This window comes from Sycon ciliatum, chromosome 1 (genome assembly GCF_964019385.1).
Source record: "Sycon ciliatum chromosome 1, ocSycCili1.1, whole genome shotgun sequence".
Classification (NCBI taxonomy): Eukaryota; Metazoa; Porifera; class Calcarea; order Leucosolenida; family Sycettidae; genus Sycon; species Sycon ciliatum.
Window position 1 is genome coordinate 84,501,147 of NC_088643.1, and position 15,170 is coordinate 84,516,316.

The 15,170-nt window shown below is 48.0% G+C and overlaps 1 protein-coding gene across 1 annotated transcript in view; it reads right to left on the reverse strand.

The window, feature by feature from the left end:
* Positions 1–12,043, reverse strand: part of LOC135805984 (VWFA and cache domain-containing protein 1-like) — a 31,897-nt gene extending 19,854 nt beyond the window's left edge. Inside the window, exons 1-13 of the mRNA XM_065320103.1 lie at positions 11,759–12,043; positions 11,416–11,628; positions 9,690–9,755; positions 9,260–9,427; positions 8,726–8,934; positions 8,090–8,163; positions 7,182–7,273; positions 6,508–6,652; positions 5,766–5,840; positions 3,430–3,558; positions 2,260–2,339; positions 1,752–1,887; positions 120–290 (exon numbers count right to left, since the gene is read on the reverse strand). Of these exons, the coding sequence (XP_065176175.1) occupies positions 120–290; positions 1,752–1,887; positions 2,260–2,339; positions 3,430–3,558; positions 5,766–5,840; positions 6,508–6,652; positions 7,182–7,273; positions 8,090–8,163; positions 8,726–8,934; positions 9,260–9,427; positions 9,690–9,755; positions 11,416–11,583 (1,513 nt within the window). The 5' untranslated portion in view covers positions 11,584–11,628; positions 11,759–12,043. The remainder of the gene's footprint in view (positions 1–119; positions 291–1,751; positions 1,888–2,259; positions 2,340–3,429; positions 3,559–5,765; positions 5,841–6,507; positions 6,653–7,181; positions 7,274–8,089; positions 8,164–8,725; positions 8,935–9,259; positions 9,428–9,689; positions 9,756–11,415; positions 11,629–11,758) is intronic.
* Positions 12,044–15,170: the final 3,127 nt, after the last annotated feature.

Genomic DNA, 15,170 nt, shown 5'->3' on the forward strand with positions numbered 1-15,170 from the left:
CCCCCCCCCCCCAAGATCACGGTGCCTGCATATACCAGTACAGTGTAGTACATGGGTGCATGGCTGGACGACGCAGAGCATGCGGACAACATCACATCAGTGTTCAAATGTAAACGTACCTTCCGTGTTGATCATGAACGCATACTGATGCTCGTCGTCGGAGAAATAGGAGATGTCGCCAAACAGGTCGGTGATAGTGATGTCAACACCGACTACGCCACGCAGAACGGGAGTGGAACCCGTCGCACCGCCAAACGTGTACACGGGAGCGGCCACAGTCAATATCACCCCTGAACATAGCAAGCGTGAGATCACATAGAAAACACACTGATAGGCGTCGCTGCAGGTCCTTACAATATGAGGATGTACTATGGTGCTGGTGGTGAGTTGCGAAAATTAACACAACCTTATACAGTCAGACCATGCGTATCCGGTCCTCTTTTATCCGGACCCCTCGCCATGCGGAAGAAAATCGTTGGTTACCGATTTACTTGAAGTACAGTATAATTATGTCATGCATACACACAGTATGTGTGTCCGATTATCCGGTTCTCTCGCCTATCCCGATAATTTCGTGGAAAACAGATATGTGTGGTTAAAGGGGAAGTATACCCTAAAATCAAATTTTCACCAGTTGTAGTCTTCAGGGTGCTGAGTCGAATGGTCTTGGTCCGAGGAAGCTGAGACGCTCCCTTCCTCCTTTATTCCCAATCGAACTCGCGCACTTCCACCGAAACTGGGTGACTGCGCCCTACTAGATGGGGATTTGTATGCAAAATGTCACTAAAAGCGCCATTTCGTTCTTATAAAAGCACGGATGACCGCCATTGGCCCATATGTTGTAGTCTTTTGGACGCTGAGTCGACTGGTTTTGGTCCGAAAAGGCTGCGATGCAGCGTTCCTCCTTTATTCCCAATCGAACATGGTTGAATAAGCGGTCACGTGCTCCTGCGTACACCAGTCACCTGGTCACCGTGCCTGCAGGGTACAACTTACTAGCCTGTTTGACCTTTTTTGGGTGCAGTCCTGTCACTCGAGTTGAACCTTGGTGTGAAAGTTGTCGCCTGCTGGCGCGGTGACCAGGTGATTTGGGCACCCAGGAGCACGTGACCGCTTGTTCAACCATGTTCGATTGGGAATAAAGGAGGAACGCTGCATCGCAGCCTTTTCGGACCAAAACCAGTCGACTCAGCGTCCAAAAGACTACAACATATGTGCCAATTGCGGTCATCCGTGCTTTTATAAGAACGAAATGGCGCTTTTAGTGACAATTTGCATACAAATCCCCATCTAGTAGGGCGCAGTCACCCAGTTTCGGTGGAAGTGCGCGAGTTCGATTGGGATTCAAGTAGGAAGGGAGCGTCGCAGCTTCCTCGGACCAAGACCATTCGACTCAGCACCCCGAAGACTACAACTGGTGAAAATTTGATTTTAGGGTATACTTCCCCTTTAAGCGAGGTCCAACTGTAGCTCTCGAAAAAATGACCGTCTGTAGAAATTCACGAAAATACGGCGCAGTGGATCGCCATGATAATTATGGTGAGCCACTGGAGGCGAGTGCACGGAAAATAAAATACACGTGAAAGTTCATTTCGCATACTCAGCCAGTTTTGCACTCCGACCTGCAGACGACGTAAACACAAAGTTCAGTGCTTTCATACGGAACGAGAAAGTTCATGCACACTTTCGTTTTCCAGAACCTCTCTAATGGGATTCTCCTACAGTTTCTTCTCAAATCATGCACTTCATACCTAGCCCAAACGCATCGTAATAGGGATTCGTATAAATCACTGACGATGATGTGTCCTCCGATGCAAAGAACGAATAGAATCTTGTGAGACTGGCACGCAGATTCTGAAAATTGGAGACCAGCCGATACTCTCCTAACTGTAAGGACAGAAAGAAGGTGCAGAAATAGTAACCATGGCAACTGGTTACAAAGTAAATAATATAATAAGTGCAGTATTTCTGAGCACCAATCCAAACCTAGGCAATTCATGAACACAGGTGTAGTGTGACCGTGAACTGAACTGTTTGTATTGGATTGTTTGAACTTTCCAGGGAATGTGGGATATACTATGTGTGTGTGTGTAGGGGGGGGGGGGGGGATATCTTATCACCCCCCCCCCCCCTCCCCAATTCCCACTGCATCAATCTACCTTCCACAAGAGATCTTTAGCAACAACACGCAGCAAAATATCCGCAACAACAAAACATTGAGAACAGCTACATTTAAAGAAAAGTGATCTGAATCCTTACTGCTCGCTGCACACCACTAAGAGGACTGGAATAGCTCTGGGAAGCCATTTTCCGTAGCGTCACCTCACCCGAGCGAACATCTGTCACAAGAAAGAGGTGTTGAAGGAACATCAATTTCAGCACCGTGGATCTATACTCATCTTGAGAAAAAAAGGAGAAGGACAAAATGTTACGAGTTCTGACAAACTATCCACCAACGTAACCAGATCATATACAGTCAGCAAGTGCAACATGTTGTCATTCTCTTTTTCACCATAATTAAATTGGCTCGCCATCCGAGTTCATCTTGAAAAGGAAGAGGATAACTTTACATGCAGCCTTCCTCTGTGTACATGGCGCAGCATGCAGCGTGGACTGGCTAACAGTGGTTGTAGCTGTGTTTTAAACTCACACCCGTGCACTTGACTACAGAAGCAGCACATTAGCAAACCCAGGCAGACAGGCTCTTTGCATTGTGGCCGGCATCATCATCAGTGTTACCCGGCACAGCGTCCGGTGTATATTGTATTTTCCCGGTAGTATAAGCCGCGCCCAGATTTTCTGCCACGAAATACTGACATCCACCCCGACATCCACCCAGACATCCACCCAGACATCCACCCTGACATCCACCCTGACATCCACCCTGACATCCACCCCGACATCCACCTTGACATCCACCCTGACATCCACCCCGACATCCACCCTGACATCCACCCAGACATCCACCCTGACATCCACCCTGACATCCACCCTGACATCCACCCCGACATCCACCTTGACATCCACCCTGACATCCACCCCGACATCCACCCTGACATCCACCCAGACATCCACCCTGACATCCACCCTGACATCCACCCTGACATCCACCCCGACATCCACCCCGACATCCACCCAGACAACCACCCAGACATCCACCCTGACATCCACCCTGACATCCACCCTGACATCCACCCCGACATCCACCTTGACATCCACCCCGACATCCACCCCGACATCCACCCTGACATCCACCCTGACATCCACCCTGACATCCACCTTGACATCCACCCTGACATCCACCCCGGCTGTTTATCACCTTCACCATCATAGGACTAGTGTAAGCTGCACCGGCTTTCCGTCGGCTGAATCATAATTAAACATGCATTAACCCAAATCATTATCATCATTCAGGCGGTGGTGACTTACTGTTTCCCATGGCATAGGTGAGTACGACTATGCTGTAGTTGAACTGGCGTGCTGCCCTCTCCTGCTCGGCCAGTATGGTACCCTCCGAATCGGTCGGTACTCCATCAGACAGAAACAGAATCACTCGATCTGTAAAGCACGCAACAGTTTAGCCGGCGTGACCGGGTCGAAATCAGACAGGCGGCGTAATCAGGGCCCGATGACACCGTTAGCTACTGTGCTAGTATTACATGGCCAAGCTGTGGGAGCGCTGCAAAAGATGGGACACCAGCTGCTTGGAATGCATTTATGCATATCTGGATCAACCAGACGTCAGTGCTTTGACTTTGCTTTGACTTTGCTTTGACCACCAATACTAGTAACTATGCATGTACTATTTTCCTAGGTCAGAGGTAAGAGCCGCCGCCGCCGCACAGCCTTTGTACAAATATCAGGTCCTATGGCCTGCACCTGGAACTTCCATTTTCATACAAACAAACACAAGCTGGAATATGACAGTTTGCCTCCAAGAGGAGAGGAGAGTTTATACTGTGATGCAGCTTTGACCCCCTGAGCAAGTGGACTAGAACATATCATCAGTCCGGGACAAGCCCAGTGACTCTGTGATGACTGCACAAAAATGCAGACATCCCACCCAGCCAGTCCACCACTATGTTGTTGTATACCTGAGAAAAGACATCTGCAGTCAGCAGAATCAATTTATTGGATGGGGAGTGAGCCTGAAGGGGAGGGGAGAGGAGGTGGAGGAGAAGGAATGCGATTTGCACCAAAAAACTGGTGGGCTAAAACCGTCTCGACTGTTTTTAGGCAGTGGCGGAGACAGTAAAAGGAGAAAAAAGAAAATAAAGTGACTGCCACTGTGGACCAATGCCTGGGTTTGAGGGAAAACATGGTGCAGCTTCCAGTGTGAGTTCAGTGAAGTCTGAAAGCTCTTCGAGCTTGGGAAGAGGCCAGCTCTTAGTGTAGTGCAATTACACCGTAGTGGTGAAACGAATGTCAAAACCTACCAGTCGAATATTCTTCAGCTTAACGAACGAATGAACGAATATTCTTTTGGTAACACTGATTACATCACATGCCTTCCTCTCAGTCATTTGATGGATATTGTCAATACTAATATATTATTAGGTATGACAAACGGTAGTGCCACGTAAAATATACTGCCACATAAGGCTACTTCGAAGTTCATAAATGTTATGTGGGGAACATTGGCAGTCCAGTATGGACATACATGTGCATGCATGCAGTACAAAGTCACAGGCAGGCTGTACGCACTGCACTGTACCGTGTTCGGCGTCCATGTATGTACATGCACTGCATTCGAAGTGACGTAACGAATACTCGAATGTGACTTTTAACGAATATTCGAATGTGACAAACCGAACGAATGTTCGAATATTCGAATATTCGTTTCACCACTAAATTACGGACGAGACTATTGTACTGAAGTCGTGTTGTGGCGTCGTGGAGTTAAATAGCAGCTCTGTGCGGCGAAAGCATACAGTGCATGCAGTGTTGTGGCTGGGTGCAGTGAAACAGTGGCTCTGTGTGGCGAAAGCATCTACAGATAAACTGGCTGCAGCGCGGTGCAGCACAAGCAAGTAGACTAGAAAAACGAACGAAGGCTCGACTTGTTTGGCGAACACCCACCCCCGGCCCTTTAGAAACTGGTGTGGCGAGTTAAAACCGAGATTTTAAGGGTACCCAACGATCCTCGCTGGGTTGCTGTCCGCCAACCAAGTGCTCACAAACTGCCTCACAGGGACTTCAAAAAACAACACCAGCGGCCAGTCACGCCAACACTTTTCCCGTCACCTCAGCCAGAAAATGTAGCTGGAATTTAGTGCCGAATTTCTGGAGCTCCTTCTCAATTGGTGCGAGGAGAAGGAGGAAGAGGAGGAGGTGAAGAAGGAGAGAGGGAGGGAGCAAAGGAAGCAGGGGCGGAGGGATGGAGGAGGTGAAGGAGGTGAAGTTGGAGGAGGAGGAGGAGGAGGAGGAGGAGGAGGAAGATGCAGAGGAGGACGAGAAGGAGGAGAAAGAGAAGGATGAGGAGGAGGTGAAGAAGGAGAGAGGGAGGGAAGGAGGCGGTGAAGGCGGTGGAGTTGGAGGAGGAGACAGAAAAGGAGGAGGAGAAAGAGAAGGAGGATGAGGAGGTGAAGAAGGAGGGAGGGAGCGAAGGAAGCAGGGAGGGGGATGGAGGGAAGGAGGCGGTGAAGGCGGTGGAGTTGGAGTTGGAGGAGGTGGGGTACATGTACATTCCCATATTCTTGCCTTGCATCAGAACTGTTGGAGGGTGTGTGTGGGGGGGGGCAAGGAGGATGGGCAATACAGCTTACCTCTATTGGGTATTTGAGGAGTGTTTGCATAAATCTCGTATGCTCTCTTAATGGCAGTGCCGTAATACGTACTGCCTGTGATCGAAGCCCAACACAAGTACACACACATACACAAATACACACACACACATATACACACACACACATATACACACACACACACACACACACACACACACACACACACACACACACACACACATATACACACACATACACACACACACAAGAAAAATATAGGCACATGTACCTGCAGCAATCCCTGTGCTACTACAGTTAGCATGATTGTTATCATAGCAACAGATCACTATGGTGACTAGTCCATCACATTATTTTAAATCAGACCATAGTACAGATAAGTTTCCGATACTAGTATATTTAGCATGCATACCCATAGACTGCTGCTCTCCAAAGACCTCCGCTCCAATCCTGGTTGAGTTATATATCCTTTCCTGCCATACTCAGTCCTCAGACCAGTGGGTATCCGCTCTCCCGCCTCACCTCCGTATTGCCTGATTTTGAGCCTCCTCATTTACAGTTGTGTTCGTTGGACTCGGACACTTTAGTGAGGTGCCTCCGATCACTGCCCCATTTCATCATTATTTTATCCGAACTATGGCTGGTTATATTGAATCGCCCACACCATCTCTGTATTGGCTTGGGCCACATGAATGCGATGAATAAAAATTGAAAGAAGGACATTCGCTGGTCAACTGCAGCTCTCTCCGACCGTGTGACTTACCGCCTTCGACTAGTCTGTCAACATGGTAGCGCAGTAGGCGCTTGTTGTACGGCGTTGCCTGTCCCAGTGCGTTGTTGAAGCAAGACAAGTTGCTAGATGCAGGGGCAATGTTATCTGGCCTTGAGTTGAATGGGAGAACAGTTATCTACAGCAAAGATAAAATACCAAAAAAACAAAAACAAAAAACAGTCATGCTGGTACTGGTTCTCCCACACCCTGGTCTTCTCCTAGGCCGGACCATTAGTACTACCAACGATCCTAGCAGCAGATATGATGCCTAATGGCAATACAAAAGGTTCAATGAGCAGATACCGGTGTGCCTAGCACTAGCCAGTACATACGCCAAACTCTGTTACTCACATTCATGTTCAGCGGCCTTAGCACATACCAGTCACTCGCATACAAATCCTCATCTCATCTACATGTATGCCTTGCAACAGTGATGATCATGCACTTCCTGCAGTGTTATCAATTCCAGACCTAGGCCTGCATGTGCTGAGAAATTCTGAGAGTCAAATAGAACGGAAGCACTAGAGAGCAGCCCTAGCGACAACTTGGAACATCCTTGCCGGGGACCAGCGAACGATTGCAGGGGGGGGGGGGGGGTTGTAGGGGGTAGCATGCATATCAGACAGACAGTTACACTGTCGTTAGTGTGATTCTAAGCTTCTTACCCTGTCCCGGTCAGAGAGAACACTAAGAATGGACAAGATGGCATCCTTGGCAAGGTCAAGGCGGGTCTTCGCTGTGCCGGAGACAATTGCACCTACAAGTAAATATACAGGTATGTAACATGAACACAAGAATGTGTGGACAATATTATGTTGCAGCAGATCCGCATTCTATCTACATGCTATCTACATGTATCTCCAATGCTGAGATAGTTGGCCAATTACTAGCAACATTTTTTACACAGTTACAGCTGGTTTTACACAGTGCAGCACCCAAACTCAGTGTGTCTGAAGTCACTACCTCGGAGAGTAGTACTGCTTGGGTTGACAGCCCAGTACTATCCCAAGTTTAGCCTCACCAGCATCAAAGTCGTCTATTTCTTCTCAACCCGTGGACTTTATCCAGAGTACATAAGTCATGTGTGTCACGTCTTGATTCTCGGCCTGGTGCCTGTAAGACGCAATAATATTGTGTGCTCGGTTGCCGTTATCGTTACCAGGGTATTATTATTATAATGTACTGGTGACGGCAAACACGCATGCACTGAGCAAGCACACATGTGCTCAGGGGTCATATACTAACAAGGCAGGCAAGTATTGTATGTCTGCATACTATCAGACACCATGCCACGGTGCTTGCAAAGAATACTCTGATACGCTATTAGATCCAGTCCGGCACTAGAAGGCAATATCCAGATGTGGCCCTTGCTGGACAACAGGTCAGAAAAGTGATCAATGCACAGGTACAGTACATGTTTTGGTGGAGAGCATGTCACGTGAGCAAGGTGGAGGACACCGTGTTCATGTTTGAACAAACAAGGTTTATCTGCTACAGCACATGTACAAGGTAATGGTAGCGGCATGGCGGCCGGTATTGTGTGGATGACGTCATACATGTACAGCAATCTCACCCATGGAGCCACTCGTATCCACCACTATCAGCACATCCTTATCAGCCGGCACTGCACCAGCAACATACCATGGCCTGCAAAACAAGATCATGGCATAGATCAAAGACCAACAGTGATGGCTAGCGACACGAGTCAGACTATTGGCCAATACAGCAAAGTTGGTCGCGGCCGGCTGAGCGGCCAAACATTGTCCTTACATCACATGCCTCCTCTGATCACATGAAGGACCTTGTCAGGAACATACACTCCGGGCAGGATAACAAATGCATTTCTGATTGGCTATGTTCTCTCTCTCTCTCTCTCTCTCTCTCTCTCTCTCTCTCTCTCTCTCTCTCTCTCTCTCTCTCTCTCTCTCTCTCTCTCTCTCTCTCCATCTCTTTTTCTCGCTTCCTCATATCGGACTGTTGCTGTAGATACCAGTGCTATGGTGATCTGGCAGAAGTACGAGAAGGAGCAATTATTAATCAATTCCTCCACGAGACAATTACACACACACATGTATATGAGATGAAACCTGACATCTGACGAAAGAAGCAATGCTGACTTCAATCATCAGCTCAGCCCTACCCTAGCGCATGATTGCCTGGAACCGACAATTCCATCTAACGTTATTTGCAGATTAGAGATACAGCTTACCTGTATCTGGGGTCATAGGAGGAGCAGTCGGATGTGTTGAAGCCGGGAAATATTGTTGCATAGCCTTCCTCAGATCCGTAGTACTGAAACTTCACCTCGGGGACTTCGGCTAGGTTGCTGGCGGCTGCTTGTCGGAACGTAACGCTGATAGTGCTGCGGTACGTAGAAGCCGTGGCGGAAATTCTGTCACAGCTCTGTGCGGGTGTCACCTGAAGTTCGAAAGATAGAACAAGGCTACTAGCATTGTAGCAACATGCTCTATCTATCTCTCTCCCTCCTACCCCATTCCCTGCCTCAGCCCTCTCCTCCGGCCCTTTCTAACCCGTACTCGTTTCCTCCGTATCCTTCTAGTTCTAACCCACCGACCCACCCGTCCATTCCACAGTGTGACTGTCTAACTATGCTTCTAGCGTGCACTGGATATAAGAAACAAGATTGAAATAACGTAATGTGCACTGTACATTCGCAATGCTGATAACACGGTTACAGAATCACAACATAACAATCATCTTGTAGAGAAATACATGTAATTACCGTCGTGTTGAAGCGAGAGTCAAAGACGACATCAGAACTTCTCACACTGCAGCACAGCGGTTCAGTTTCTCTGGTGCGACCTTGACTATACGCACCTCTGGCAGCTGATTGGAGATTGCGTGCAACACGAAAGCGGGTCTGGAGCCTACTTGCCACATTGCTTGCCAGCTGCATGTCACAAGAAGGCAATGAAACTATGTTATAACGTTATTATTATGAAACACAAGGAGCCGTCCATACGTACTTGCATGCATGGAGACACTTGTCATGAACATGAATTTTGTGTATTTTTGTTAGAGTGGGAGGGGGATTGACTAGTTTTGCTTCAGGAGACATCGACACAGTCATATAAGGAAGTACAGTGCAGCTCAATGAAGTCTGATTGCGTGAGTCAAGTTAGCGCCATGCAGTATCAAGTGATTACATGTACCTGGTTCAGAGCAACTGATCCGCTCACTGGGGCAGGTGATGTGCGTGCGGCTGATTGAAACCCACTCTGCAAAACAAATAGATCGCAGGATAGAAAGCGGCACAACACACACACACACACACACACACACATGTTGCCATGGTGACAGGGATGACTTCACAAGTACTGTTGCAAAAGAAGGATCCACGAGCGGGATTCGAACACAGCACCCCTGTCTTTCCGGGACAGCGCCCTACCGATTAGGTTACCGGGGATCACACACACTCATGGGTCCTTCTTGCTACAGTACGTGTTCCCAGTACAATCAGCAGCTCACTATCAACTCTAACCTAGTAACCATGGTATCTACAACTGTACGGACCGGTGGAGAGGCTGAGCTGTGATTCCAAGTGGAGGCCTGGTACATGTGGCCTCCTTATTGGCTGACATTATTCGTTCTTGTTTTCTCACAAAAGAGAGGAAAGTAGCGGCACTACTTCTATGAAATTGAACACCTGATTACATATTGTCCCTACACGGGCCTACAGCCGACAACTCGGTCGCAAACAAAATACAGTCCGCAGACCTCGCTTATCCACTCCTCGCTTAGCCGGATCCCTCACCATTCGGAAGAAAATCGTTGGTTACCGATTTACAGCATATGCCATGCATACACACATGCACAGTATGTGTGTTCGATTGTCCGGTTCCCTCGCCTATCCGGATATTTTTGGTGGAAAACGGATGTGGGCGGTTGTGTGAGGTCTGAGTGGATAGGTGATATCGATAGCCAAATTTCAGTGATCGCCGCTCCACCCCTATGTCAAAGCCACACAACCAAACAAACACACTCTTACCAGTAGTACTTCATCGCACGTTCTCGTCTAAGCCACACGTTTATTTCTCAAAATAGAGGTAGACCCAAAATCCGATCCGCCCTGGTTTGCAGTTCATTCCCCAAACTCCGCCCTGGTTTGCAGTTCATTCCCCAAACTCCGCCCTGGTTTGCAGTTCATTCCCCAAACTCCGCCCTGGTTTGCGGCCATTCATTCCACAAACGTTTTGTGAAAATGCATTTCAGCACATACATTCACGACCTGTTTGCAAGCACACATTGCAAACAGGTCGTGAATGCAATAAATGTAATTATGTCGTTTCCAAGAGGGGGGGGGGGGGGGGGGGTAGGCCTTGGCGGATAATGCTCGAAAAGGTGGCAGATTCTGCTTTTTTTGCACCGAAATTGGCAGAACCATACAAACCTTATGGCGGGCAATTCCTCGAATTCTGCTCCATTTCTTTATCCACATACCAAACATGCATGAATCTTACCAGAAAAAGTACCGAATTCTGCCAATTTTTCTGCCGGCATTATCCGCCAAGGCCTAGGGGGGTGGTTGAGGGGTGGGGCTTATACACAGGTGCGACCTAAAGATGTTCAATTGTGTCAAAGTTTCTGTGTCAGTCTGCATGGTTGCTTGCTGTCAATGCATGCCAAGCATTCCAGTGGCTAAATCACAACACACTTCACAGGTGCATGCACAGCACTTCACAAAATGAATTAGTGCGCATTTTCAGAAAGAGGATAGTTTCATATGAAAAGTACATAATTGCACACAAATCACCGTTCGAACGTTCACTGTGTTCTCTTGATTGTAGATGTCAGTGGACGTGCCTGGACTACTCAAGTGTCTCCCAATTATTTGTCAGTGGACGCCCGGGCGTGCATGCCTGTATCTCTCTGGCTCACCTGCATTGCTGTGACTCCCAACGCATCGTCGGCGAATTGTTCCAGTTGAGACTGAAACGCTTGCCCCGTGTACCGCACTACTTCTGACCGGCAGCCGTTGTACACCAGCAACGCACTTGTTATCACCACTACCAGCGTCGAGTACTCGTTGTGCGCACTCACAGACATACTGGCAGTGCCTGTGGCTATGTCAGGGACGAAGAAATCACTTGGCTGAATGGACACACGACGATGAAGAGTACGAGTGGAGAGTGTTTTGAAAAACGCGACTGATTATTCTACTACCGGTACACAAAATCAATCCGGTGATACAGTCAATATTCTGACTTTTGTTTGAACTTACAGTAGATGTACTTTGGGTGCCAAGTCCGGGAAAAGGGTGTTGATAGATCTGCCAGTAGATCTACGACGTTGTTGTTGTTGAATTAATTTTTATTTTGTATCGCAGACCAAACGCCGGCGGGGCAATGGTGCCCAATATTATGATGGCGATAAAGTAACGGCCGAGAGCCAAGGATACAACAAGCAAGCCTCCACGAAAGAGAGAAAAACACAGAAAACACAGACTGCAAATACTCAAAAAGAAAAAGAGAAAGGGGAAAAAAGAAAAAAGAAGAAGAAGAAAGCACGTAGCTTCGTAGATGAAGATCTACCGACGGTTGGCAGCAGCTGTTCTGAAAGTAATTAGTTACGTCGACAAAATACAAAAAATGACAGTCTACATATAGCTCGTGCGTGTCGCACTGACGTGATGGTTGGCTCAAGGCCAGCCTAACTGAGCCTATATTCCCAAACCTCCGGGCCTGAATAACCCGTGCTTCTCCGGCTTTCCCTACCAGTACCTGTGGCTGTAGATCTACCCGAGAGGCGACTTTTTGTTCTCACACAGGATGATGCTACCATGATGTCAAGAAGACAAGATTGCAGAGCTGCATGAAATCCGCCTAGTGTAGTAGTGATTCTCCTCCATAGCCTCAGGAGTAGTATGTTACTAACAGTTACTCCCTGATAGCACCGGTCCGCCCCTTTTTCGTGGCTTTCGGAGTTACATGCAGCACGCCAATGCTACGTGCATGAAGTCTAATGACAACTACTAGTACTTGTGTAGTACTACATGTAATCATGGTGATGATGTAGTAACGCTCTTCAGGCACAATCTTCCTCAGCCTACTCAAGCTCAACTGATGAGGGGTGAATTCCCCGAAACACTGTGTATTGAGCAGGGAGTGGTGCTTTCTTGCAGGTTTGCCGAGTCGAAGGTTCGATGGACTTCTCGTGTGCTCTGGATGGCAGTCGTGAGTCAGTCAAGTGTCAAGTAAAGTCGGCGGAATAGCGCGAGCTCCGGTGTGGGGAGCAAACCCTTTCTTACAAACTTAGTATTAAAGTACTTTAAAACTTACTTCTTTGTTACAAATACACTGAGGCAGAAGGCAGAAACGTAGTTAGCATTGTTAGAGACCCCGGTCGTACCACTCCACTGACTGATTAGTGATATCAAGGGTACATAGGCTAACATAGCCCCAGGGCCAGGGCCAGGGGGTTATAAAAATGCAGTCTTGGTACATGGTGATATACAGTGCTGGCAACTGAAATCCGACTCCCTTGCAGCTTGGCGGCGCGCCGCCAAGCTGCAAGGGAGTCGGATTTCAGTTGCCAGCACTGTACATGTACTTGGACTTGCAGTCACTGCTCGACGACTGCTCGTCGAGTGCATGCTGCTCGTCTCGAGCTCTATAGTATAACCGAAACTACCAAAAATTCCGAGGAGAGAGATTGATGGAGCACGGGACCTACGGATGATGACCAACTTACTAGCCATGTCCAGTTCTGAACTTCAACTGAAGGGAAACGGGCAAGTGGTTACAGATAATCACAATCATGCCCAGCATACCGGTAAACGACGTGCCTCCTACTGTGTCCTGAGTCCTACATCACTACATCCGCCTTCTACATAACGTCATAAGGCTCCATCAATGCATCATCGTCGGATTACCGGTACGCGGTATGACCGCATGTCTTGACCTGTTCGACCTAGGCTCCCAGGCATGCATGTATCGTGACCAGCGGCAACTCAGCAGGCTGTGTTGGTATTTCTGTGCCAAGATGATCAAGGCTTGGGTCGGGATCGAGTGGACCGTTCAGTGCTTTATGCGCAGTGTTTTAATAAAATAAAACCAGCGAGTCACGGGAGTTGGAAAGACTACTAGTACTAGTATTGATTCCGCCAACTACTAGTATAATACAGTATAACTTGTACAGTCATGATAGATTCGAAAAAGGACCAATATTTCATTGCGATGGTTCAAAAACGTAGCTGTCCTCCAATTTACCACCCTGTACATGTAGTACCCAAAATATCGCGACCAGAACCGTGCAACGACGTGCGACAAGACACAGGGTTGACGGTTCGTCAAATCCCTCTTCTGCTATTTCACAAGCAAGACTGATAATCGGGATTATCCTCACTGTATTGGCCTGACGGGATCACAAGTACGTGCTGACCACTGACCAGGGTTTTGAGCCATAGACATAATAGTGTCTGGTGATCGATAGTGACATACACTGCTAAAATAAGAAAGGGTGCTAAAATACATGATTGGTTGAGGGAAAGATGCAAACGGGGAAAGTCTGAAGAAAAGATTGACTGTCACCATGGTCACCAGCAGGACTCGAACCAGGGACCCTCGGTTGATCGAGGCCAGCGGTACTCTAATCACTGAGCTATGGTGTAGCTGTCATCCCAGCAGGTAGTAAGTGCTAAAATACTAACAAATACTGCTGCTGCGGATGATGTTATAATTATTGACACCGTCGCAGCAAGGAGAGAGGCCGTTAATTAACGTTGCGCTGAGTTTCACGATGCATCACACGATCGCCAGGCGCCTACTATTTAATAGTCATGTAGGTTGTTCGAGCTCCCTATTTGCCTATGAAATCGAAGTTACCATGACGTCCTGACTTGGTGGACACTTGCCGATAACTACCAAACATGGGGTTCTTTTCAGCACCGTGTGACCAGGGTGACCACATCCTTCGTCCTCTTCTGTTGAGAGCCGCGGTTCCTGTCAGAGCTAGTCCGGCCTTTCCGCATCCATAGGAATGCCACAACCTTCAACTCAAGGATCAACTGAGGCGCACGCGCAACTCCTAAAGCCGGTGGGCCATGGGAGGTGAGTAGGCCATTTTGTCCTCGTGCCGGGCCACGAGTAAGTCTCCTCTAAATCTAGTAATACCTCTTTAAGTCTTTATTCTTTACCATGTTTATTCTCTCTTAAAGTCCCCGGCTCCGAGTTTACTGCCATGGTTAATCTTGTAAGTCGCCTCTTTTACCATGGTTATTCTCAGTTTGTTGTTACTGTATTTGTACTGGGGGGGGGGGGGGGGGCTGAAGAAGATAACATGGGTAGGATGTTGAGCCCACAGCTGCATCTATGCTGGATGGCTTGGATGAGAGGAGAGAGAGGAGAAATCAGCAGCAGGGAGGCAACTCTAAACTATGATTCACAATACCACGACCGTGAGAGACCCATCCCAGACAATGCATGCATGGCTGTACTGCTGTGTGCTGTGGGAAAGCGGCCAAAAGGGATAGGACCGTTGTGGAATGTGGTTGGTTACTACCAATAGAATCAGTCAAACTACTACGGTATCCGATGCAGTCCATGGATCCAGGCACCCTACACTACTACTGTAGTAGTGTATGAGATATGAGACCCTTTTGTAGTCTGCAGTCATGATTGAGAAAAGATCAAAGA